The 24,330-nt window shown below is 44.6% G+C and overlaps 1 protein-coding gene across 6 annotated transcripts in view; it reads left to right on the forward strand.

The window, feature by feature from the left end:
• Positions 1–24,330, forward strand: part of PCYT1A (phosphate cytidylyltransferase 1A, choline) — a 69,924-nt gene that overhangs the window by 10,642 nt on the left and 34,952 nt on the right. For 4 of the 6 annotated variants that reach the window (XR_012095636.1, XR_005241968.2, XM_038003132.2 and 1 more), the window contains 2 exons: positions 5,544–5,670; positions 17,206–17,305. Coding sequence is in view for 4 of the 6 variants with exons in the window: in XM_038003132.2 (XP_037859060.1) it covers positions 5,554–5,670; positions 17,206–17,305 (217 nt within the window). In the remaining 2 variants the exon portion in view is untranslated. Of the gene's footprint in view, positions 1–626; positions 725–2,881; positions 3,524–5,543; positions 5,671–17,205; positions 17,306–24,330 lie in introns of all 6 variants that reach the window. The other 2 variants (XM_073023786.1, XM_073023787.1) reach the window with 2 other exon arrangements.

A 24,330-nucleotide genomic window follows, 5' to 3' on the forward strand; every position in this document is an offset into this window, starting at 1 on the left:
TCTTCAGCAAACTTTCACCCCATGGTTTTAGAATCCTGAAGAGCGTTTTTATATCATAAACATTTTTTTAACATCTTCTCGGATACCAATATCAAAAATATTTTTGAGGTAGAGCTCTGTGTGTGTTTTCCATGCCTTAATTGAAGCCTCCTTGAGAAAATCGTTTGTACTTAATTTTTTTTTTTTTCCATTTTTCGAGATGGAGTCTTGCTCTGTTGTCCAGGCTGGAATGCAGTGGTGCGATCTTGGCTGACTGCAGCCTCTGCCTCCTGGGTTCAAGCAATCCTCCCGCCTCAGCCTCCCGAGTAGCTGGGATTACAGGAATGCACCACCAAGTCTGGCTAAGTTTTGTATTTTTGTAGAGATGGGGTTTCACCATGTTGCACAGGCTGGTCTCGAACTCCTGAGCTGAGGTGATCCTCCACCTCAGCCTCCCAAAATGCTGGGATTACAGGCGTGAGCCATTGCGCCTGGCCTTTAATTTTTTAAATTGATGATTAATAATTGTTTATGCCACCACGCCCAGCCACATTATTATTTATTATTGTCACCATTCTGTGCAATAGATCTCTGCAGCTTACTTCTCCTTTTGTTGTTGTTGTTACGGAGTCTCGCTCTGTTGCCAGGCTGGAGTGCAGTGGCGTGATCTTGGCTCACTGCAACTTCTGTCTCCTGAGTTCAAGCGATTTTACTGCCTCAGCCTCCTGAGTAGCTGGGATTACAGGTACGCGCCACCACGCCCAGCTAATTTTTTGTACTTTTAGTAGAGACAGGTTTCACCATGTTGGCCAGGATAGTCTCGATCTCTTGACCTCGTGATCCACCCGCCTCAGCCTCCCAAAGTGCTGGCATTACAGGTGTGAGCCACCGTGCCCGTCCTATTTCTCCTTTCAAAACTGAATTTTTGTACTCAACATCTCCCTTTTCACTCTCCACCCTCTTCTGTCCGTCTCTCGTAACCACCATTCTACTCTGTACTTCTGTGAGTTCCACTCTTTTAGATTCCACAAATAAGTGAGATCATTTGTGGTATTTGTCTTTCTTGTCTGGCTTATTTCACTTAGCATAATGTCCTCCAGGTTCAGTTTGTACTTAAAAATTATGATACAGTACTTTGTAAAACAGTGAGTACTCTTTTTTTTTTTTTTTTTACAGAGTCTTGCTCTGTCGCCCAGGCTGGATTGCAGTGGCCGGATCTCAGCTCACTGCAAACTCCGCCTCCCGGGTTCATGCCATTCTCCTGCCTCAGCCTCCCGAGTAGCTGGGACTACAGGCGCCCGTCACCTCGCTTGGCTAGTTTTTTGTATTTTTTTTAGTAGAGACGGGGTTTCACCGTGTTAGCCAGGATGGTCTCGATCTCCTGACCTCGTGATCTGCTCGTCTCGGCGTCAAGTACTCATATTTTTGACTGCCCGATATTATTGACTTCAGCCTGATGCCAAATTGCTGATTATATTTCTCATAGTGGATTTTGTGTCTTTACACTTAGAAGAATTGAGCAGATACTTACAGAAGAGTACTGTGCAAATTAGATGTGCAAATTAGAAAACTGTCATTAATTGGATGGATTAGGCATTTTGAGTAGTTCACTCAGACCATGGAGATGAGAGTACTGACCTCTGAATATTATGAAAGAATCGTTAATAACAATAGCGAAGGCAAGCTCTGACCATTGTCTCTGGAAGAACTTAGAGTCCAGTGTACAGTACCCTTCCTCCATTGTAATTTGCATTTGTGAGGAAAGGATGTTTCTAGGTGGTGCTCATCTTTCACTTTGGACTCTGACATTTTTTGATGTTGGCCTAACACTTAGCCATGACTCATGGGGTGCCACCTTCAGTCTCTAAGAATCAGGCCAGGTTTCTTGTAGATCTTGTCATATTGCCACTTGGAATTTAGCCGGAGAAAAGAAAGTAAGGCACAATTGCAGTTGTTTAGATGAACATCTCAGTCAGGCTTATGAGAGGCAGTAGGGCAGAGTAGACTGTCCTCATTCTCTCTGGCCTTTGTTTTCCACCTGTTCTGAAGATTCTTCTCTGAACCGTATCCTGTGCAGAGATGACAGTTGATCATAGAGGTTCCCCTACCCCCAATTTCGGGCTGATTCCTAAAATTTCATCAGTATCAAGAAAGTAATTTATTTGTTCAAATTTTATTACTCAAGAAAAATGCAGCTATCCCTGCAGGGAGCTAAAAAGCCAACATCTAAATGATGGCAGCGGTGGCCTGTCTGGATGGGCTACTGCCATGATGCCAGCTGCAGGCGGGGAGGCATGGTCTGCACTGCACACCCCATGGAGCCAGTGGGAGCCAGGAATAGGTGGAAACCCTGCCTGCTTCCAGGTTGGCGGGGCAGGAGCAGCCGTGGCTACATACCTGGGCATCCCTGTGCTTTTGGGGGCCCAGGAACCTCCCCTGCCCCTGCAAGCTTGAAGTGCCTGCTCCCACTGCCTGGCCTCTCCTTGCTCCTGGTGCCCGCTCTGATCCTGGTGCCCGCTCTGATCCTGGTGCCCGCTCTGATTTTGGAGCAAAGTTGAGGCCAAGCCTGGGCACTGTCATGACCTGGCTGGGTGTGCATGTGCTAGGGGCAGCGCTGACACGCCAGCCCCCTGCTGCCTTGGCCCCGTCTACATTTTGGGTGTCCAGGAGCACAGGAGGGGAGGCCAAGGCGGAGCTGAGGGCAGCTTCATGCAGGCCTGCAGGCGCCCCTTGGCACGAATAGCCAGGGTGCCTTGATAGCAGCAGGAGGCAGACAGGCTCCTAGGCGGAAATGGGCGGGTCCCTGGTGAATCCCCACCTTCAAACCAGGGATGGCCTGAAGCCTGGGGCCCAGGCTGCCAGTTCTGTGGACTGGAGTGAGAACTTATGGTGCTTTTTCCAGGCTGCCCATGGCTTCCCAATGGGCCAATCAGCATGTACTTCCTCCCCTCTGAAGCCCATGAAAACCGTGGACTCAGCCAGACTTGACAGGACGGCGGACTGCGGATAGGAGCTTCCCACTCCAGCTCTCCTCTCCACTGAGGGCTGCGGAGACAAAAGGATGACCTGCCTTCAGATAGGAGCTATCCACTTTTGGTCCCCTCTCCGCTGAGGACTGCACAGATGCTGGGACGACCTGCTGTGGAAAGGAGCTACCCACTTGGGGTCTCCTGAGAACTATTGTGTTGCTCAACAAAGCACCTCTTCACCTTGCTTATCCTTCAGTTGTCCATGTACCTCATTCTTCCTGGACGTGGGACTAGAACTCGGGATCCACCAAATGGCAGGACTGAAAGAGCTGTAACAAACAGAGCTGAAATATGTCCCCAGCTCCCCCCACCCACCACTTGCCACGTTGTGAGCAAGAGAAAGAGACAAGAGAGGAGAGAGAGAAGAGAAGAGTTGCAGCCCTTTGGGAAGCCCAGACCTAGGAGCTCCCTGAGCCTGGGCTGTGACCCCCTCTTTGGAGCTCTGTGGTTCCTAGCATCTCCAAGCTTCTGGGCACCACCATGTTCCCCAGTGCCTGCATTGGAAGCTGCTTGTGGTATGCCTGGTTCAGCTGCAGCCTCTCAGGGAGCTGGCGCCTGGAGCTGCCCACCCCCTGGCAGCTGGTGTGCCTGGCTGTGCACAGTGGCCGGAGCCTGTGTTCACTTGCCTGTGCACTGTTTGCTGCTCCGTGCCTGGCTTGCCCTTGGCGTGCATGGAATCTGTGCTGGTGACACGAGCTGAGCGTAGCCTGCCAGGCTGAGTGGACGGAATGGGCCCAGAGGGCCTGAGCAAAACTCAGGCAAAGGCGCCACTGGCCACAGAGGTTTCTGGCTGGCAAAGCGACACCCCAAGTATTCTGTGACATAAACATGAAATATAGAATATTCAGAACTTTGCTGTAATAGCTAGTTGCTAGAAGCTGTCTGCTAAATGAGCCAATAATAAATAAGCTTACCTTTGGGGGAAGGAGAATCCCTGAGGGAGTTTTAATAGCTGGAAACTGTGAACAAGCTTGAGGTGTTAAGACCCTGAAAGAGGAAAGGGAAATGAGTACTGAGAAAAGAAGGGGAAGGGCCAGGTGCAGTGGTTTACACCTGTAATTCCGGCACTTTGGGAGGTCGAGGTGGGTGGATCACCTAAGGTCAGGAGTTCAAGACCAGCCTGGCCAACATGACAAAACCCTGTCTCTACTAAAAATACAAAAATTGGCTGGGCGCAGTGGCTCATGCCTGTAATCCCAGCGCTTTTGGAGGCCAAGGCAGGTGGATCACGAGGTCAGGTGTTCAAGACCATCATGGCCAACATAGTGAAACCCCGTCTCTACTAAAAATACAAAAAATTAGCTGGCGTGGGAGTGGGTGCCTGTAGTCCCACCTACTCAGGAGGCTGAGGCAGGAGAATTGCTTGAAACCAGGAGGTGGAGGTTGTAGTGAGCCGAGATCGTGCGATTGTACTTAGCCAGGGTGACAAAGTGAGACTCTTTCTCAAAAAAAAAAAAAAGAAAAGAAGGAGAAGGACATTTTAAAGACATTATACTGGCCCTAGCTATTCTGGAGGCTCAGGTGGGAGGATTGCTTGAGCTCAGGAGTTTGCGGCTACAGTGTGCTCTGATTGTGACTATGAGTAGCTCCTGCACTCCAGCCTGGACAACCTAGCAAGACCCCATCCCTTAAAAAAAAAAAGTAATAAAAAAGGAAATAAAAACCGTTATGCTGCTCTACAACTTTCATAGAACTAACCTTGGTGAAGTGGTCACTGAAATCTGTAGAGCATTTAGAGTTAAGACATCAACTCGTGCGGTGGTTCATGTGTATAATCCCAAGTCTTTGTGAGTTTGAGACAGGAGGATCCCTTGAGGCCAGGATTTCAAGACCAGCCTGGGCAACATAGCGAGGCCTGTCTCTTAAAAAAAAAAAAAAAAAAAAGCTGTGTGTGGTGGCACGTGCCTGAGTCCTGGCTGCTTGGGAGGCTGAGGCAAGAGGGTCACTTGAGCTGACAAGGTTGAAGCTGCAGTGAACCAAGATCATACCACTGCACCCCAGCCTGGACAACAGAGTGAGACCCTGTCTTAAAAAAATAAAATAGAGTTAAGAAATCCATGTTTTGTTAATCCAGGACTTGTTGAGAGCCATCCCTTTACAAAAGGCTCTTTTCTCTACCTGCACCAGTCATGCCTTCACATTGCCTTATACCTGTCGTATCGATGATATGGAGGGTAGTGGGAGAGTCTATGTAACTGTCTTTCTCAGACAAATTATTCCAATCTTTTGCATGCAATCAGGGTTTAAAATTAGCAGTTAGTATGTAGGCTGCACTATGAGGGGGAATGACTTCCAACTTCAGGCAATTCATTGTGGCCGTTGTTCCACAGAGAGGCATTTCAGTATTTCTACTGGAGCCTGTGTTTTGTGAAGCTTCGTTGTTTTTGCCAGATGCCATTGGCTCATCTTGGTGAAGTACATGCTATAGAACTGATATTTTGCTGAGTGTATCCTTGTCAACATTTCGGAAATACTGGTGACAAACTCTTTTCCCACCCCAATGAGAAAATGTTTGTTTTCACTTTCTATGACCAGTTAAAAGAAGATGGATGCACAGTGTTCAGCCAAAGTCAATGCAAGGAAGAGGAGGAAAGAGGCGCCTGGACCCAACGGGGCAACAGAGGAAGATGGGGTTCCTTTCAAAGTGCAGCGCTGTGCAGTAGTAAGTGGAGACGAACCCGGCAGGGGGAGGGTAGAAACCGATACAGCGTTGATGATATCAGTGTTACACGTCTTCTGAAATAATGAAAAGAAGGAATAGTAGGTGTATTTCACAGTCACTGGAAATCTGCCTTTTTACTAGATTATGACTCAGCTCAGTTGTAGAAGCTTTACACTGGATTTAGAAAAAGAAATGTTAGGAAAATATGAAAGTTGCGTGTGTATTAGGCTAAAACTATTGAAATATGGCCAGGTGCGGTGACTCTTACCTGTAATCCCTGCACTTTGGGAGGCTGAGGTGGGTGGATCACCCGAGGTCAGGAGTTCAAGACCAGCCTGACCAACATGGTGAAACCCCCTCTCTACTAAAAATACAGAATTAGCCGGGCGTGATGGCACATGCCTGTAATCCCAGCTACTGGGGAGGCTGAGGCAGGAGAATTGCTTGAACTCGGGAGGCGGAGGATGCAGTGAGCCAAGATCGTGCCATTGCATTTCAGCCTGGGCAACAGAGAGAGACCCTGTCTCAAAAATAAAAATAAAAATAAAAAATAAGTAAATAAATAAATAAATAAAACTAATAAAATAGAAAAATTGGGGCTCTAGGCAGTGTTTTGATCTTCACATCATCTCGTGTCTAGTGCGTTTTTTCTACTGTTTTTTCTCCCTATATCATTCCTCCATTCTATTACTAGTTATATCTTGAATGAGAACCTTTTTCCATTTATGCCTACCTTATGCTCCTTTATCTCTGGAAATGTATCTCTGTATTTCCTCATTATTGCCAAACCTTAGATGAAAGACCCCATTCCACACTGCCTACCTTGTCTCAGCTTGCTACCCTTCTAAAACTTTCCATAATAAAAACATGTCAGAGAACACTTATACACAATTGAAGCTACTGTTGTTAATATTATTATGAAATCTGTGTTTCAAAATCCCAGTGACAGAATTGTATGTTTCTTTACCTATATTGACCATTAGCCATTGATCAAACTCAGTTTCCACTGGTTAGTTCTAGAGCTTCCCAGCCCAAAGGGAAAAATCTATTCTGAAGCAATTAATAGTTATTCCAAGTGAATGCTCTGTCTTGAGCAATAAAAGCAAATAATACCCCACAAATAAACAAATGCCTGCAGCTGATATTGATCATAAGGGCAAGTATATATATTTGTTTCCTGTTGCATTTGTAACAAATTACCATAATACAAATATACAAATGAATTATCTTACATTTCTGGATATCAGAAATCTGAAATGGGTTTCAGAGGACTAAAATCAGGGTGTTGGCAGAGCTGGAGCATCCAGGGGAAAGTCCGTCTTCTTGCCTTTTCCAGCTTCTAGAGGGTCCCCATATTGCTTAGCGCTTGGCACCAGCCAGTGCTTACATCACTCTGACCATTGCTTCTGCCATATCTCCTGCAGATTCTGAATGTCCTACTCCCTTTTCACTTACAGGGACTCTTGTGATTACCTTAGGTGTACCCAGATAAACCAGAATAATCTTCCTGTCCTTCAAATCCTTTATTTAATCATATCTGCAAAGCTTCTTTACTATTTTTATTTGTATTTGTATTTTTGAGACAGAGTCTCGCTCTGTCGCCCAGGCTGGAGTGCAGTGGCGCGATCTCAGTTCATTGCAACCTCTGCCTCTTGGGTTCAAGTGATTTCCCTGCCTCAGCCTCCCAAGTGGCTAGGATTGCAGGTGCCCACCGCCATGCCTGGCTTACAATTTTTATTTTTATTTTTAGAGTAAGGGTTATGTTACCCAGGCTGGTCTTGGACTCCTGAGCTCAAGCAGTCTTCCTACCTCGGCCTCCCACAGTGCTAGGATTACCAGGCGTGAGCCACTGTGCCTGGCCTGCACAGTCTCTTTTGCCCTGTGTGGTAAAACAGTCACAGGCTCCAGGGAATGGGTGTGGCCATCTGTAGGGGGGCGTTATTCTGCATACTATAGTAAATAAGCTCAGAAAATGACTCAGCAATCAACAAAACAGGGCATTGTTGGTTTCTGAATATTTCTTAGAGAATTCAGATTGAAGAAATGGTGGTACCAATTCAGCAGCATCACTTGGAGCAGGAACAAGTTATAACCAAATAGGTGATACTGTCAGCTAATCAGCCAATCACTGTAGCTAGGAATAGAGCAAAGGAAGTCAGTCTTTTCAGTGGAATGAGCTCTGAGAAAACTTAAATTTCTTGGTCTTTAAAGTCTGGGGAGTCTTTTTTTTATTTTTATTTTTTTAAATTCTTCTGGGGAGTCAATGCTTTAAATTCCTTTGTTTCATCTATTCATGTGAAATCAGTTCAGTGACTTGCTGCCTGTTCCACATTCCTCCCTGAAACACACAGGCTATTTAGCACAGGCGAATGGTCGAAGAGCCACCCAACAGCCTGGACCAACGTTGGTGAGGAGGGGCGTCTGCTAGTAAATGTGCCTGTCATCTCACTGTACGCCTGTACTTTCTCACTCTGAATCTCCTTTGAACGCTATAACAAAAACAAGACTTTTTTCTTTTTTTTAACAGCTTTGTTGAGTTATAACTGACATATCATTTACAGTATACAATTCAGTGGTTTTTAGTTTAGTCACAGAGTTGTGCAGCCATCACCATGACCAGTTTTAGAATTTTTTTCTTTATTTTTTTGAGACAGGGCCTTGGTCTGTTACCCAGGCTGGAGGGCAGTGGTGTGATCATAGTTCACTGCAGCCTCAACTTTCTGGGCTCAAACCGTCCTCTCACCTCAGCCACCCACGTAGCTGGGAATATAGGTGCACATCACCATGCCTGGCTAATTTTTAAATTTGCTTTTGTAGGGATGGGGTCTCACAGCGTTACCCAGGGTGCTCTCAGTCTCCTGGATCAAGCGATTCTCCTGCCTCAGCCTGCCAAAGTGTGGGATTGCAGGCGTGAGGCACCAGGCCTGGCCTGGGATATTTTTATCACCCCAGAGAGAAGGTGTCTACTCAGGAGCAGTCACTCCCCGTTTTCCCCCAGTCTCTCCAGCCTCTGGAGACCACTAACCTGCCTTTTGATTCTGTGGATTTGCCTGTTCTGGGCGTTACATACAAATGACATCATACAGTATGTGGTCTTTTGGGGCTGGCTTCTTCCGCTGAACATGTTTTGAAGATTCATTCATATTGCAACATCTATAAGTACTTAATTTTTTTGAGACAGAGTCTCGTTCTGTTGCCCAGGCTGGAGTGCAGTGGCGTGCTCACGGCTTCCCAGGTTCAAATGATTCTCCTGCCTTAGCCTCCCGAGTAACTGGGACTATGCAGGCACCACCACTCCTGGCTAATTTTACCATGTTTCTCAGGCTGGTTTCAAACTTCTGACCTCAGGTCATCCGCCCACCTCAGCCTCCCAAAGTGTTGAGATTACAGGTGTGAGCCACCACGTCTGGCCAGTACTTCAATTTTTTTTTATTGGCAAATAACGTTCCATCATATATCACATGCTACTTTTTAGTTATTAATTCCCCAGTTGACATTTGGGTTGAGTAAGCAAGATTTTATTGCATGTTTATTTATTTATTTTTTGAGACGGAGTCTTGGCTCTGTCACCCAGGCTGGAGTGCAGCAGTGTGATCTCGGCTCACTGCAAGCTCCATCTCCTGGGGTCACGCCATTCTCCTCCTGCCTCAGCCTCCCGAGTAGCTGGTAGTACAGGCGTCCACCACCATGCCTGGCTAATTTTTTGTATTTTTTAGTAGAGACGGGATTTCACCATGTTAGCCAGGATGGTCTCAATCTCCTGACCTCGTGATCTGCCCACCTCGACCTCCCAAAGTGCTGGGATTACAGGCGTGAGCCACCGCGCCCGACCTTTATTGCATATTTACAATGCGCTAGTATGGCAGTAGGTGGTAGAGGTGTAAAGATAAACAAGACCTTCCTTTTATGAGATGTGAGCATAGATTAGAATTCTATAGCCTAGAGCTCACTAACTTTTTTTTTTTTTTTTTTTTTTTAATGGGGACTCGCAGGCCAGGCACAGTGGCTCACGCCTGTAATCCCAACACTTCGGGAGGCCGAGTTGTGTGGATTACCTGAGGTCAGAAGTTCGAGATCAGCCTGGCCAACATGACAAAACCTTGTCCCTACTAAAAATACAAAAATTAGCTGGGCGCAGTGGTGGGTGCCTGTAATCCCAGCCACTCAGGAGGCTGAGGCAGGAGAATAGCTTGAACCTGGGAGGTGGAGTTTGCAGTGAGCTGAGATTGTGCCACTGCACTCCAGCCTGGGCAACAGAGTAAGACTTCGTCTCAAAAAAAAAAAAAAAAAAAAAAAAGAAGGGTTGGAGACCTGCTGTGTTGCCCAGGCAGGTCTTAAACTCCTGGGCTCAAGCTGTCCGCCTGCCTCTGCCTCCCTGTGCTGAGGTGACAGGCGTGGACCACCACACCTAGCTTTAGAAAAGCACTTTTCTTGCAAGTAAAGAAAGGAATAGGAAGGATCACCAAGTATTAGATACCTGGGTTGGCGGGTCGGGATGAAATGGATAGAAAAGAGACAAAAGAGTTAAGAAGGAAAAACTTTATGGCTATTTTGTCTATAAGTATAAATCATTTATTGATACCGATGTTTCTAAAGGTTCAATCAAAAGGATCACAAAAGTATTTATAAAACATAAGACATTTAGCTTATCTTAATATATATCCGGCTGGGCGCAAGTGGCTCATGCCTGTAATCTTAGCACTTTGGGAGGCCAGGGAGGGCAGATCACGAGGTCAGGAGTTTGAGACCAGCGTGGCCAACATGGTGAAATCCCGTCTCTACTAAAAATATAAAAAAAATTAGTGGGGTGTGGTGGCGCACGCCTGTAGTCCCACCTACTCAGGAGGCTGAGGCAGGAGAATGGCTTGAACTCGGGAGGCAGAGGTTGCAGTGAGCCAAGATTGTGCCACTGCACTTCAGCCTGGGTGACAGAGTGAGACTCTGTCTCAAAAAAAAAAAAAAGCAAAAAAAAGAATCCTTAGAAAGTAAAAAGTGTACTGGGAAGACAATATCAAATTCTAGTCTCATATTATTTGAATTATGTCCATTTTCCTGTTAGTGTGGATGCTAGAATCTCTCGTTTGCACTGAAATTTTGAGAAATAGTGAAATAATGTGTGTGAATATAGTCTGGAAAAAGTTGTTATGGAAGCAATATTGCATTCAGAGACAATTCATAATTTGGAGACTGTTGATTGCCATTATAACTTTTAGCTGCATACATTTGGAAAGTTTATATAGCATTTTAGAAGCTAACCTCTTAGATTAATAGAGGTTAATCTTGTTAGCATGCTGAAATCTGTGTTCTATAGGATACAAGAGGAAATGAGCTAGTGACAAATTTGTTGAGTGCCTGCTTTTGTGATACATTGTGCTAATTACTTTGCAGATGCTACTTTGTTTAATCCTCATAGTAAACTGGTAGGGCAGGTATTGTTTTCTATTTTGTGGAAGATGAAATGAAAGCTTTAGAAACTTGCTGTGATTTCACAGCTATTAAATGATAGAGTTGGGATTTAATCTAAATTTTTCAAGTTCTAACCTCATGCTCTTTCATTTATACCTCGCTACCAGATAGTCTTAAGGCTTGAAAGCAATACTGTGGGGTTCCCTTGAGGTTAAAATGAATGAGATGTATTTTAGGAGAACATAGACATATTTAGTCCTACTTTTATAAACCTCAGCTTCTAGAGACACTGTTCTTTGAGAATAACACAGTGTTTTAAAAAATACTACCTTTTCTAGCTGGAAACAACTCTAGAAAAAAAGATTTTGCTGGTTTATTATAGCGGCACAGTGTTAGTTTCACTCCCTATACTTAGGAGAAACGGGTTCAGCACACACCCCAGCCAGGAAGGACAGCTGTATTTGTCTTCTACCTGGGAATAGACACAGAATGTGAGAAAGACTGAAGAAACAGTTGTGAAAGATAAGATATGTAAAATACCTTTTTTTTTTTTTTTTTTGAGATGGAGTTCTGCTCTGTGGCCCAGGCTGGAGTGCAGTGGCGTGATCTCGGCTCACTGCAGCCTCCACCTCCCGGGATCAAGGAATTCTCCTGCTTCAGCCTCCGGAGTAGCTGGGACGACAGGCGCCCACCACAGTGCCCAGCTAATTTTTGTATTTTTAGTAGAGGCAGGATTTCGCCATGTTGGTCAGGCTGGTCTCGAACTCCTGACCCCATGATCTACCTACCTCAGCCTCCCAAAGTGCTGGGATTACAGGTGTGAGCCACCACACGTGGCCAATATATCTTTTAAAATTTGGGTAAAATTCACATAACATAAAATTCATTATTTTAACCATTTTAAATTATATAAGTCAGTAGTTTATAGTCTAGCCATACTGTTGTATAACCATCACAACTATTTAATTCCAGAACATTCCATCACCACAAAAAGAAACCCCCTGTATTCATTAGCAGTCATTCCCTATTTCCCCTCCAGCTACCTCCTGGCAACCACTCATCTGCTTTCTGTCTCTACAGCTTTGCCTAGTCTGAACATCTAACGTAAATGAAATCATACAATATGTGGCCTTTTGTGTCCGACTTCCTTTGTTTGGCATAATGTTTTCAATATCCATCCAGGTGGTAGCATGTATCAGTACTTTATTCCTTTTTATAGGTAAATAAAAATATTCCATTGTATGGACATACCATTTGTTTATACATTCATTGATGGACATTTGGGTTGTTTCTACTTTTTGGCTATTACGAGTAATGCAAGTGTGTGAACATTTTTCATGTATAAGTTTTTTGTTTGTTTGTTTCTGTTTTTGTTTTTGTTTTTGTTTGAGGCAGAGTCTTTCTCTGTCTCCCAGTGAGCACAGTGGCACAATCTCAGCTCACTGCAACCTCCACCTCCTGGGTTCAAGCAATTCTCCTGCCTCAACCTCCCAAGTAGCTAGGATTGCAGGCATGTACCACCCCACTTGGCTAAGTTTTGTATTTTTAGCAGAGACAGGATTTCACCATGCTGGCCAGGCTGGTCTCGAACTCCCGATCTAAGGTGGTCTACCCGCCTCGGCCTCCCAGAGTGCTGGGATTACAGGCATCAGTTACTGTGCCCTACATAGTTTTTTTTTCTTAATATATGTTTTCAGTTATCTTGGGTGTATACCTAGTAGTATAATTTCTGGGTCATATTGTAATTCTGTTTAACATTTTGAAGAACCGTTTTCCAAAGCTGCACATTATTTTATATTCACAGTAGCAATGTAAGATGGTCTAACTTCTTCACATCCTTACCGAGACTGTTATTGCCTGTCTTTTTGCTCGTAGCCATCCTGGATGATATGAAATAGTATCTCCTTGTGGTTTTGATTAGTATCTAGGTCCTTGGTTCTATTTTTAAAAGTATTCCAAAGAATAACAACACACACACATATCTAAAAATGAATGTCTTGGCTGGGCGTGGTGGCTCAAGCCTGTAATCCCAGCACTTTAGGAGGCCGAAGTGGGCGGATCACTTGAGGCCAGGAGTTCAAGACCAGCCTGGCCGACATGGTGATACCCTGTCTCTACTAAATATACAGAAATTAGCCAGGTGTGGTGGTGCATGCCTGTAATCCCAGCTAGTTGGGAGGCTGAGGCACGAGAATCACTTGAAACTGAGAGGTGGAGGTTGCCGTGAGCCGAGCTCGCACCACTGCACTTCAGCCTGGGCGACAGAGCAACACTTTACCTCAAAAAAAAAAAAAAGAATGTTTCCATTTATATCATTAAGTATATCTTAACTAAACTTATATAAGTGATTTTTTTTTTTTTTTTTTTTGGAGACAGGGTCTTGCTCTGTTGCCCAGGCTGGAATGTGGTGGGGCAATCTCAGCTCACTGTGACCCCTGCCTCCCTGACTCAAGCAACCCTGCCACCTCAGCTTCCCAAGTAACTGGGACTACAGGCATACGCCACCGCGCCCGGCTAATGTTTGTGTTTTTTGTAGAGACAGGGTTTTGTCATGTTGCCCAGGCTGGTCTTGAACACCTGGGCTCAAGCAATCCACTAGCCTGGGCCTCCCAAAGTGCTGGGATTACAGGCGTGAGCTACTGCACCCAGCCAAAACAAACCAAACCAAAACAAACAAACAAACAAAAACGTGTTTTAATGTTAAAATAATTTTAAAATCTACACTTATCTGATCTTCACAGTCTCTTGATTCAGCCCAATCACGATATGATCTTTTTAGAACTGAGCATCACTATAGCCATACAGAAATTAGAAGGATTATAAGGGAACAATTTCATGCCAAAATTTTTGACAATTTAATAGACAATTTCCTAGAAAGAGACAAATTACAAAAACTAACCAAGACAAAGTAGAAAATCTTAATAGACCTATGTCAAGTTAAAAAAGAAAAAAAAAGGAATTAGTCATTAAAAATCTTCTTACAAAGACAAGTCCAGGCCCAAAGTTAAAAAGTTAGCTGGGTGTGGTGGTGCCCGCCTGTAGTCCTAGCTGTTAGAGAAGCTGAGGTGAGAGAACTGCGTGGGCCCCAGAATCGGGGGCTGCAGAGAGCTATGATCGTGCCACCGCGCTTCAGCCTCGGAGGCAGAGTGAGAACCTGTCTTTACAAAACCCACAAAAACATTTAAGGAATAAATGATACGAATCTTACACCAAAATAAGGTAAAGAGAATACTTCACAACCTGTTTTGTGAGGCCAGATATCAAAGCCAGACAAAAACATTACAAGAAACAAACTATAGTCAAAAATTCCAGGCCAGAGGCCGGGCATGGTGGCTCACGCCTGTAATCCCAGCACTTTGGGAGGCCAAGGTGGGCGGATCACCTGAGGTCGGGAGTTCGAGACCAGCCTGACCAACGTGGAGAAACCCCTTCTCTACTAAAAATACAAAGTTAAAATTAGCCGGGTGTGGTGGCACGTGCCTGTAATCCCAGCTACTTGGGAGGCTGAGGCAGGAGAATTGCTTGAACCTGGGAGGCAGAGGTTGCGGTGAGCTGAGATCGCACCATTGCACTCCAGCCTGGGCAATAAGAGTGAAACTCCCTCAAAAAAAAAAAGCCAGGCCAGGTGCAATGGTTCACACCTGTAATCCCAGCACTTTGGGAGGTTGAACTGGGTGGATCGCTTGAGTCCAGGAGTTTGAGACCAGCCTGGGCAACATGGCAAAACCCCATCTCTAAAAAAATAATAATTAAAAAAAAATAACTTTGCACAGCGGCAGTAATAAAAGAGCTTTGCACAGCGGCAGTAATAAAAGAGCTTTGCACAGTGACCACTGGCGTTTATCCGAGGCGCAGTTATTACTCCTTGAAAACTTTTCCCAGTACCCCTCTGTGACAACTTGCAATGTCATCAGCATTGGCGATTTTTGACAGTCTCTATGGAGACTGAATTTTTAAAAAATACAAAAAATTAGCCGGGTGCGGTGGCCCACGCCTATAACCTCCGCACTTTGGGAGCCCAAGGTGGAATGACTGCTTGAGGCCAGGAGTTTGAAACCAGCCCAGGCACATAGTGAGACCTTGTCTCTACAAGAATAAAAAATCAGCTGCATGTTGGGTAGTGCGTGCCTGTAGTCCCAGCTACCTGAGAGGCTGAGGCGGGAGGATCACTTGAGTCGGGGAGGGGGAGGTTGCATTGAGCCGAAATGGCGCCAGTGCACTCCAGCCTGGGCAACAGAGCTGGACCCTCTCAAAAAAAAAAAGAAAAGAAAAATCCAGATTGGAATAGAATAAGCAACACTGTCTTTATTCACAGACAACATGATATGATTATATGTAGAAAATGCTAAGGAATCTATGAAACAACAGCTGATACTAGAACTGAGAATTAGCTTTAGCAAAATCATAGAACATAAGATCAATATACAGAAAATTTCAATTACACAAACACAAATACAAATCAATTGCAGTGTTACATAATATCAAGGAACAATCCAAAAATAAAATTAAGAAAACAATTCCATTCACAACAGCATCAAGTAGAATAAAATATTTAGGAATAACAAAGACTCTTTTTTTTTTTTGAGATGGAGTCTTGCCCTGTCGCCTAGGCTGGAGTGCAATGGCGTGATCTTGGCTCACTGCAACCTCTGCCTCCCGTGTTCAAGCAGTTCTCCTGCCTCAGCCTCCAGAGTAGATGGGATTACAGGTGCCCACCAGCACACCCGGCTAATTTTTTCTATCTTTAGTAGAGACGTGGTTTCACTGTGTTAACCAGGATGGTCTCGATCTCCTGACCTCGTGATCCACCCACCTCAGCCTCCCAAAATGCTGGGATTACAGACGGGAATAACAGAATTTCTTAAATGAAGCCATCTATAATAGATCAACATGCCTGCATAATAATTTCAGCTTGGCCTCTGAGTAACTACGTACAATTTACATAACTTCTCTGAATCTCCTTTCTCTCATCCTTTTTTTTTGAGACTGAGTCTTGCTCTGTGGCCCAGGTTGAAGTGTAGTGGTGCTATCTCAGCTCACTGCAACCTCTGCCTCCTGGGTTCAAGTGATGGTCCTGCCCCAGCCTCCCAAGTAGCTGGAATTATAGGTGCACCACTGTAATTTTTGTATTTTCAGTAGAGATAGAGTTTCACCATGTTGGCTAGGCTGGTCTCGAACTCCTGACCTCAGGTGATTTGGTCATCTCAGCCTCCCAAAGTGCTGGAAGTACAGTCGTGAGCCACTGTGCCCTGCCTCGTTTCTCTCATCCTTAAGTTGAGGATACCGATTATAGTACTTCTTGCCTTACAGGGTGTTAGGAGCATTAGAACGTATTGACAGTGTCAAGCACTACACAGTGATAGTTACACTCAATAAAGCACCCAGGAGCTGTTTGCCTTCCCAGTCTCCTAGTGGAAGTGGTGTGAAAATGCACTTATGGGTCAGGCAAAGTGGCTCACGCCTGTAATCCCAGTACTGTGGGAGGGCCAAGGTGGGAGGATCACTTGAGCTCAGGAGTTCAAGACTAGCCTGGCCAATATGGCGAAACCTTGTCTCTACTAAAAATACAAAAATTAGCTGGGCGCGGTGGCGGGTACCTGTAATCTCAGCTACTCGGGAGGCTGAGGCAGGAGAATCGCTTGAACCCGGGAGGTGGAGGTTGCAGTGAGCCGAGATCATGCCCCTGCGCTCCAGCCTGGGTGACAGAGCGAGACTGTCTCAAAAAAAAAAAAAGAAAATGAAGAAAATGCACTTAGGAACTTGGCAATTTGTCACATGATATAGGGGTGGCTGTTTTGCCTTGCTGCAGAGGAGCCATCATTCTGGACCCCATTAGTTGGGACCGTGCTTGGACTCCCAGCCAGATTGCTCAGTGTGAACCTGAAGTCACCAGGAAGACATTTATTTTTCATGCCATAATTTACCCATTTTGTAAAAGGTTGCAACTTTCATTTGTCAGTTTGGAATACCGTTTTTTCCTTCTTTCTTATGTTACAATGTTTTAGGAAGAATTTTAATCACATCATATTGAATAACTGATTTGTCTTTAAAGCTGCCTTTTTTTTTTTTAGTATTACAGTGTATGCCATTGAGTTGAACTTTCTTTTCCTTCACTTTCCTTCTCTTAAGGGCTTACGGAAACCAGCTCCTTTTTCTGATGAAATTGAAGTTGACTTTAGTAAGCCCTATGTCAGGGTAACTATGGAGGAAGCCAGCAGAGGAACTCCTTGTAAGTAAATACCTACTTAATTTGTTGTTTTACTATTGTTTTTAGCATTCCATTGTGTTTATCAAATACACACCTGCTCTCTACATACTTCCCTCTGATTGCTTGTAAAGGCCAGCGGTGAAGGGGTTCTTCCCACCTGCCTTGATGTTCCATTTAGAAGGGTAACTCCACTCCATAAACTTTCATTTTTTTCTTATTATTATACACCTGTTTCCTGGGCTGTTGTTGTAGGTATGAGGTATAGTAAAACAGAAACAATACGATGTTATATTAGCCTGAGCTGAGTTATGATCTTATCTGTTTCTATAAAGTCCAAATCATATGTCAGGCTGTCACATTCTTCATAGCCTTCAGAATTCCCCACCACCTCTCTACGCTCTGTCAGCTGGCTATGATGCTGCCGATTGATAGAGAACAAAAATATCCCTGGTTGGGAGATGCTCATCACTTAATTTTATTTTTACTGATATTATAATTTTCCAGGTTCTAAAAAATACTTTATTTTCAAAGCCCTTGCTCTTTATTTGTATGCTTAATTTACATCATTAATTAGCAGTTTTTGACCACATAAATTACTAACATATATTCAAGATGCTTTTCTTATGTGGGGCAGTTGGTTTTAGAGATCACTGTGAAAAGAAACTTCCAAGAGCATTTGTTATGAATACAAAGTCTTACAGCAAATATTCTTTCTTCTCTGTAAATTCCCCCATTCTCCTTTTTTTTCCAATCCTTTTTCACTTCTTCTGATTACTATACTAAGTGTTCTTTCTACCCTGTAGATATAGGGCTGAACTAAGACTCAGGCAGACACCAGGGAATAAGAGGGAGTTATAGCCACAAATCTGTGCATTTAGTATATTTATGGTTACTTCTTAATTGTATTGGTATGTTTGCTTTCTGTTGTAACTAAAGAACAGTGAAATACAAATAGAAGTGGGCCAGGAGTGGTGGTTCACACCTGTAATCCCAGCACTTTGGGAGACCGAGGCGGGTGGATCATCACTTGAGGACAGGAGTTTGAGACCAGCCTGGCCAACATGGTGAAACCCTGTCTCTACTCAAAATACAAAAGTTAGCCAGGCGTGGTGGCAGGCCCCTGTAGTCCCAGCTACTCGGGAGGCTGAGGCACAAGAATTACGTGAACCCACTGCACTCCAGCCTGGGTGACAGAGTGAGACCCTGTCTCAAAACAAACAAAAAAACAAATAGAAGTGAGGTACAGTGTCATACTGGGATTTTTTTTTCTTTTGAGGCAGAGTCTCACTCTGTTGCCCAGGCTGGTGTGCAGTGGCGCAATCTTGGCTCACTGCAACCTCTGCCTCCCGGGTTCAAGCGATTCTTCTGCCTCAGCCTCCCGAGTAGCTGGGATTACAAGTGACCGCCACCCCGCCCAGCTAATTTTTGTATTTTTAGTAGAGATGGGGTTTCACCATGTTGGCCAGGCTGGTCTCAAACTCTTGACCTCGTGATCCACCCATCTCAGCCTACCAAAGTGCTGGGATTACAGGCGTGAGCCACTGCGCCCGGCCAATACTGGGAATTTTAACACTTATCCCTTGGCCTTATCTTGGGTATACATATTGTGGTTTTTGGGTCCTCAACAAAAAGGAGGCTAATTCCAGAGAATCCTTTCTTTTTGAAAAAATGTTTAGATATAGTTCATATTGATCACAACCCTCTGATTCCATGATAAGATTTTTCAGTTTGGCTTCCCTTATTTGGGTAATAGGTAGGCTCCTGGAGGCAGGGTAAAATGACAAGGAAAACCAAAGACTATGAATCAGAGTGTAATGGTAGCCAGGTCTCACTTCAAAACGCCAGAAGATAGTTCAGGGTTCCCATTCAGATGTGATAATAGAGGCTGTTGAAAGCAAGAACTTTTTACATACTCTCTAATGATACACATTTACAATCAGCTATTCATTTAGATTTGATCCGATGGGTTGCATTACCCAGTTTGTTGCTAATTTGTCCGTATATCGTTTGTGGTACATAAAATTTGAAAATATGTGTACTGTTTCCTAGTTGGTCTTTTGTTTTGTTTTGTTTTGTTGTTGAGACAGAGTCTTGCTCTGTCAACCAGGTTGTAGTTCGGTGGCGTGATCTCAGCTCACTGCAGCTTTCCCTTCTGGGTTCAAGCAGTTCTCGAGTCTCAGCCTCCCGAGTCGCTGGGACTACAGGAGTGAGCCACCGTGCCGGGCCTGTTTCCAAGTTTTAAAGCTTGTAAAATTAACAAGTCCTGACTAGTATAATTTTTTTAAATTTTAGAATTATAGAATTTTACAAATAAGTCGTTTTCAAGATTATCTACTTTATTGTTTCTTCATTATGTACATAAAGCAGTTATAGCCCATAGCAACTAAGAAGTGAAGAAGGCTCCCCTACAGTAAAACAGATAATTAGTGGGATAGAATTGTAGCTAAAACCTCACCCTGGAATGGTGCTACTCCTTGTAAGCATTAGAATAGAAGGCCTTCAGCAAAATAATTGTATTTTTGGTGGAACAAACTGCCACAAATTAGCCTATAAATTTGCCAGCTTAATTTGAACTCTGGGTTTTCTCTTAGATCTCATTTTGTCTGACTGTTGTATGTTAAATCACCAAGCAGCTAACTGCATTTATGCCAGCGCAGGACAAGAAATAAAGCAATAAAGAATGCACACGCTCTGGGGAAGTTTCAACACCTCCCTCCTGCTCCCCAGGTTTTTATGAGGGAGGTTGTATAATCTAGGAGAAGATTCTCCACTTAGAGAAAAACAAATATTTGAGAGACAAGAAGGTCAGCTCTGGGAATCTTTTGGAAGATGAAAAAAATCAGCAATAGTTTAACTCAGAGAAAGGAAGGAAAAGGGAGAGTATGAAGGGCAATGGAAATCTGTTAGGAACAGAATGTTTCAGTGGTAGGTATTTGGAAGAATAAATACATCCAAAGAGATCATTAAATTAACTGGGCGTAGTGGCACATGCCTGTAATCCCAGCTATTGAGGAGGCTGAGACAGGAGAATCACTTGAACCTGGGAGGCGGAGGTTGCAGTGAGCCGAGGTCACGCCACTGCACTCTAGCCTGGGCGACCGAGTGAGACTCCATCTCAAAAAATATATATATATATAAAAATATATATATAAAATATATGCATAATATATAAATGATATCAAATATGTATTATATTACATTATATAATAGAAACATTAAACATTATATTAAAAGGATATAATTTATATAAATATGATTATATGTACTATAATATACATTAAATCAGGGGTGTGGTTATCCTGGCCAATAGCCACTTGGTAAAAGAATGGCTAACGCTAACTTTCTTCCCAGACTAGTTCCACAGTGACCCCTTCTGGCCGTTTGGTTAATATGTCAGCCTGGGTTTGCCAAAGGTGGGATGGAATGGTGGCCAGTTGAGACGTTGGTAGGCTGGGGAAGCACTGGAGAGAGCAAGAGGAGCATCTGGGATTGGTCTAAGAAAAGGTTCAGTGATCTACCTGGCCTAACCTAGGATGATTAGCTGTGCTGCAGGCAGCCACTTGATCAACAGCCTTCTGTGCTATTGCCACCATCCAGGCAATGGGAAAATTTCCCTGCTCTATGCTATCTAGTAGCAAGGAAACAACAAAATAGTCTTAATTTGCATATTGTATCCCTTGTGTTTCAGGATCAAATAGTGTGAGATTGTAGCCCCTCTGGACTTGTTTAGGAAAAATGGAGGTATGTTAGTTACTTCATGGACATGACTTCTGGGATACTTCAAAAAAAGATTTTTTTTTTTTTTTTTTTTTTTGAGACAGAGTCTCGCTCTGTCTCCCAGGCTGGAATGCAGTGGCACAATCTCAGCTCACTGGAACCTCCGCCTCCCGAGTTCAAGAGATTCTCCCGCCTCAGCCTCCCGAGTAGCTGGGATTACAGGCGCCCACCACCATGCCCAGCTAATTTTTGTATTTTTAGTAGACACAGGGTTTCACCATATTGGCCAGGGTGGCCTCAACTGCTGATCTCAGGTGATCCGCCTGCCTCGGCCTCCCAAAGTGCTGGGATTACAGGCGTGAGCCACCATGCTTGGCCCAAAAATCTTTTTAATGTATTATTTTTTAATAGGCATAGAGCCAATGCAGTGACTTCTGGGATATAGAAGGGGGATTATATGCTCAGATTTTGTTTTATTTTGCTTTGTCTTATTAAAAATTATCTTTTTAAAAATAATTTTTTTCTTCTTTTTTTTAGTTGACACATGGTGGCAGTAAAAAATAATTTTAATAGAGATAGGGTTTCACTGTGTTGCCCAGGCTGGTCTCAAACTCCTGGGCTCAAGCAGTCCTCCTGCCCTGGTCTCCCAAGGTGCTGCAATTACAGGTGTGAGCTCCTGTACCCGGCCTGCTTTTTCTCATAGATGAGAAAACCGAGGCATAAGGAAGTTAAGGTTACAGAGGAAGAAAGCTGGTTGGAAAGCTTGAGCTATGACCTTTCTGACTCTTAAATCCGTTAAATTAATTCTTAGTTTTCCATTGGATTGGTATATTTAATGTAAAATTTTTATTTCCTGTATTATAATATCAATACAACCAGCCTGGGCTGGGCGCGGTAGCTCACGCCTGTAATCCCAGCACTTTGGGAGGCCAAGGCAGGCGGATCACTTGAGGTCAGGAGATTGAGACCAGCCTGGCTAACATGGGATACGAATATAAAAATACAAAAATTATCCCGGCATGGTGGCTTTCGCCTGTAATCCCAGTGACTTGGGAGGCTGAGGCAGGAGAATCACTTGAACCTGGGAGGCAGAGGTTGCATGAGCCTAGATCATATCACCACCCTCCAGCTTGGGTGACAGAGCAAGACTCCATCTCAAATAAATAAGTAAATAAATAAATACATAAAATACAGCTAGCTTGGGCAACATGTGAAACCCCATCTCTACAAAAAGTACAAAAATTAGCCGGGCATGGTGGTGTGTACCTGTAGTCCCAGCTACTTAGGAGGCTGCAATGGGAGGATCATTTGAGCCTGGGAGGTGGAGGTTTCAGTGAGCTGAGACCATGTCACTGCACTCCAGCCTGGGTGACAGAGCCAGACCCTGTTTCAAAAAATCACATCAAATGAAATCAATATATTCCCACAGTTTAATATCCATAAAGTACAAAAAGGGCATAAAGGAAAATGTCTTCCTCTCAAGACCTGTCTCACAGCCACCTGGTGTCTCTATAACAGGCCACCAATATTACCCATTTCTGTGAATATCTAAGTAAATTGTTTATATATCCTCCCACCTTTTAGTGGGTGTATTATGCTATATTCAATCTTCCATTGAAATTTAGGTCATTTCCTATAAACTGTACTGCAATGAATAACGTCTGTATTTACTGTGAGGGAATTCCCAGAATTAGAATGGCTGGGCCAAAGCTATAAGCATTTGTTGTTTGTCTTTTGATAGATACGACCTAATTGCCCCTCTTGGAAGTTGCTGATACTCCTTTCAGCAGTGTGTGATTTCTTGGTTTAAAATCGACTTGTTTATCAATAAAGTTTTTTGAAAAAAAAACTTCATAAACCTCCTGAGAACCAATTCTCTTCTCCTTGTTTCATTGCCCTGAAGAGAGGAAGGAGATGTATCTGACCCTCAGCCTCAGTGTACCTGACCCTCAGCCTCAGTGTACCTGACCCTCAGCCTCAGTGTACCTGACCCTCAGCCTCAGTGTACCTATTCTCAGCCTCAGTGTACCTGACCCTCAGCCTCAGTGTACCTGACCCTCAGCCTCAGTGTACCTGATCCTCAGCCTCAGTGTACCTGACCCTCAGCCTCAGTGTACCTGACCCTCAGCCTCAGTGTACCTGATCCTCAGCCTCAGTGTACCTGACCCTCAGCCTCAGTGTACCTGACCCTCAGCCTCAGTGTATCTGATTCTCAGCCTCAGTGTAGCTGATCCTCAGCCTCAGTGTACCTGATCCTCAGCCTCAGTGTACCTGACCCTCAGCCTCAGTGTACCTGACCCTCAGCCTCAGTGTACCTGACCCTCAGCCTCAGTGTACCTGACCCTCAGCCTCAGTGTACCTGACCCTCAGCCTCAGTGTACCTGATCCTCAGCCTCAGTGTACCTGACCCTCAGCCTCAGTGTACCTATTCTCAGCCTCAGTGTATCTGATCCTCAGCCTCAGTGTACCTATTCTCAGCCTCAGTGTACCTGACCCTCAGCCTCAGTGTACCTGATCCTCAGCCTCAGTGTACCTGACCCTCAGCCTCAGTGTACCTGACCCTCAGCCTCAGTGTACCTGATCCTCAGCCTCAGTGTACCTGACCCTCAGCCTCAGTGTACCTGACCCTCAGCCTCAGTGTATCTGATTCTCAGCCTCAGTGTAGCTGATCCTCAGCCTCAGTGTACCTGATCCTCAGCCTCAGTGTACCTGACCCTCAGCCTCAGTGTACCTGATCCTCAGCCTCAGTGTACCTGACCCTCAGCCTCAGTGTACCTGACCCTCAGCCTCAGTGTACCTGACCCTCAGCCTCAGTGTACCTGACCCTCAGCCTCAGTGTACCTATTCTCAGCCTCAGTGTACCTGACCCTCAGCCTCAGTGTACCTGACCCTCAGCCTCAGTGTACCTGATCCTCAGCCTCAGTGTACCTGACCCTCAGCCTCAGTGTACCTGACCCTCAGCCTCAGTGTACCTGACCCTCAGCCTCAGTGTACCTGATCCTCAGCCTCAGTGTACCTGACCCTCAGCCTCAGTGTACCTGACCCTCAGCCTCAGTGTATCTGATTCTCAGCCTCAGTGTAGCTGATCCTCAGCCTCAGTGTACCTGATCCTCAGCCTCAGTGTACCTGACCCTCAGCCTCAGTGTACCTGATCCTCAGCCTCAGTGTACCTGACCCTCAGCCTCAGTGTACCTGACCCTCAGCCTCAGTGTACCTGACCCTCAGCCTCAGTGTACCTGATCCTCAGCCTCAGTGTACCTGACCCTCAGCCTCAGTGTACCTATTCTCAGCCTCAGTGTATCTGATCCTCAGCCTCAGTGTACCTATTC

Source organism: Chlorocebus sabaeus, chromosome 15 (assembly GCF_047675955.1).
Source record: "Chlorocebus sabaeus isolate Y175 chromosome 15, mChlSab1.0.hap1, whole genome shotgun sequence".
NCBI classification, from domain to species: domain Eukaryota; kingdom Metazoa; phylum Chordata; class Mammalia; order Primates; family Cercopithecidae; genus Chlorocebus; species Chlorocebus sabaeus.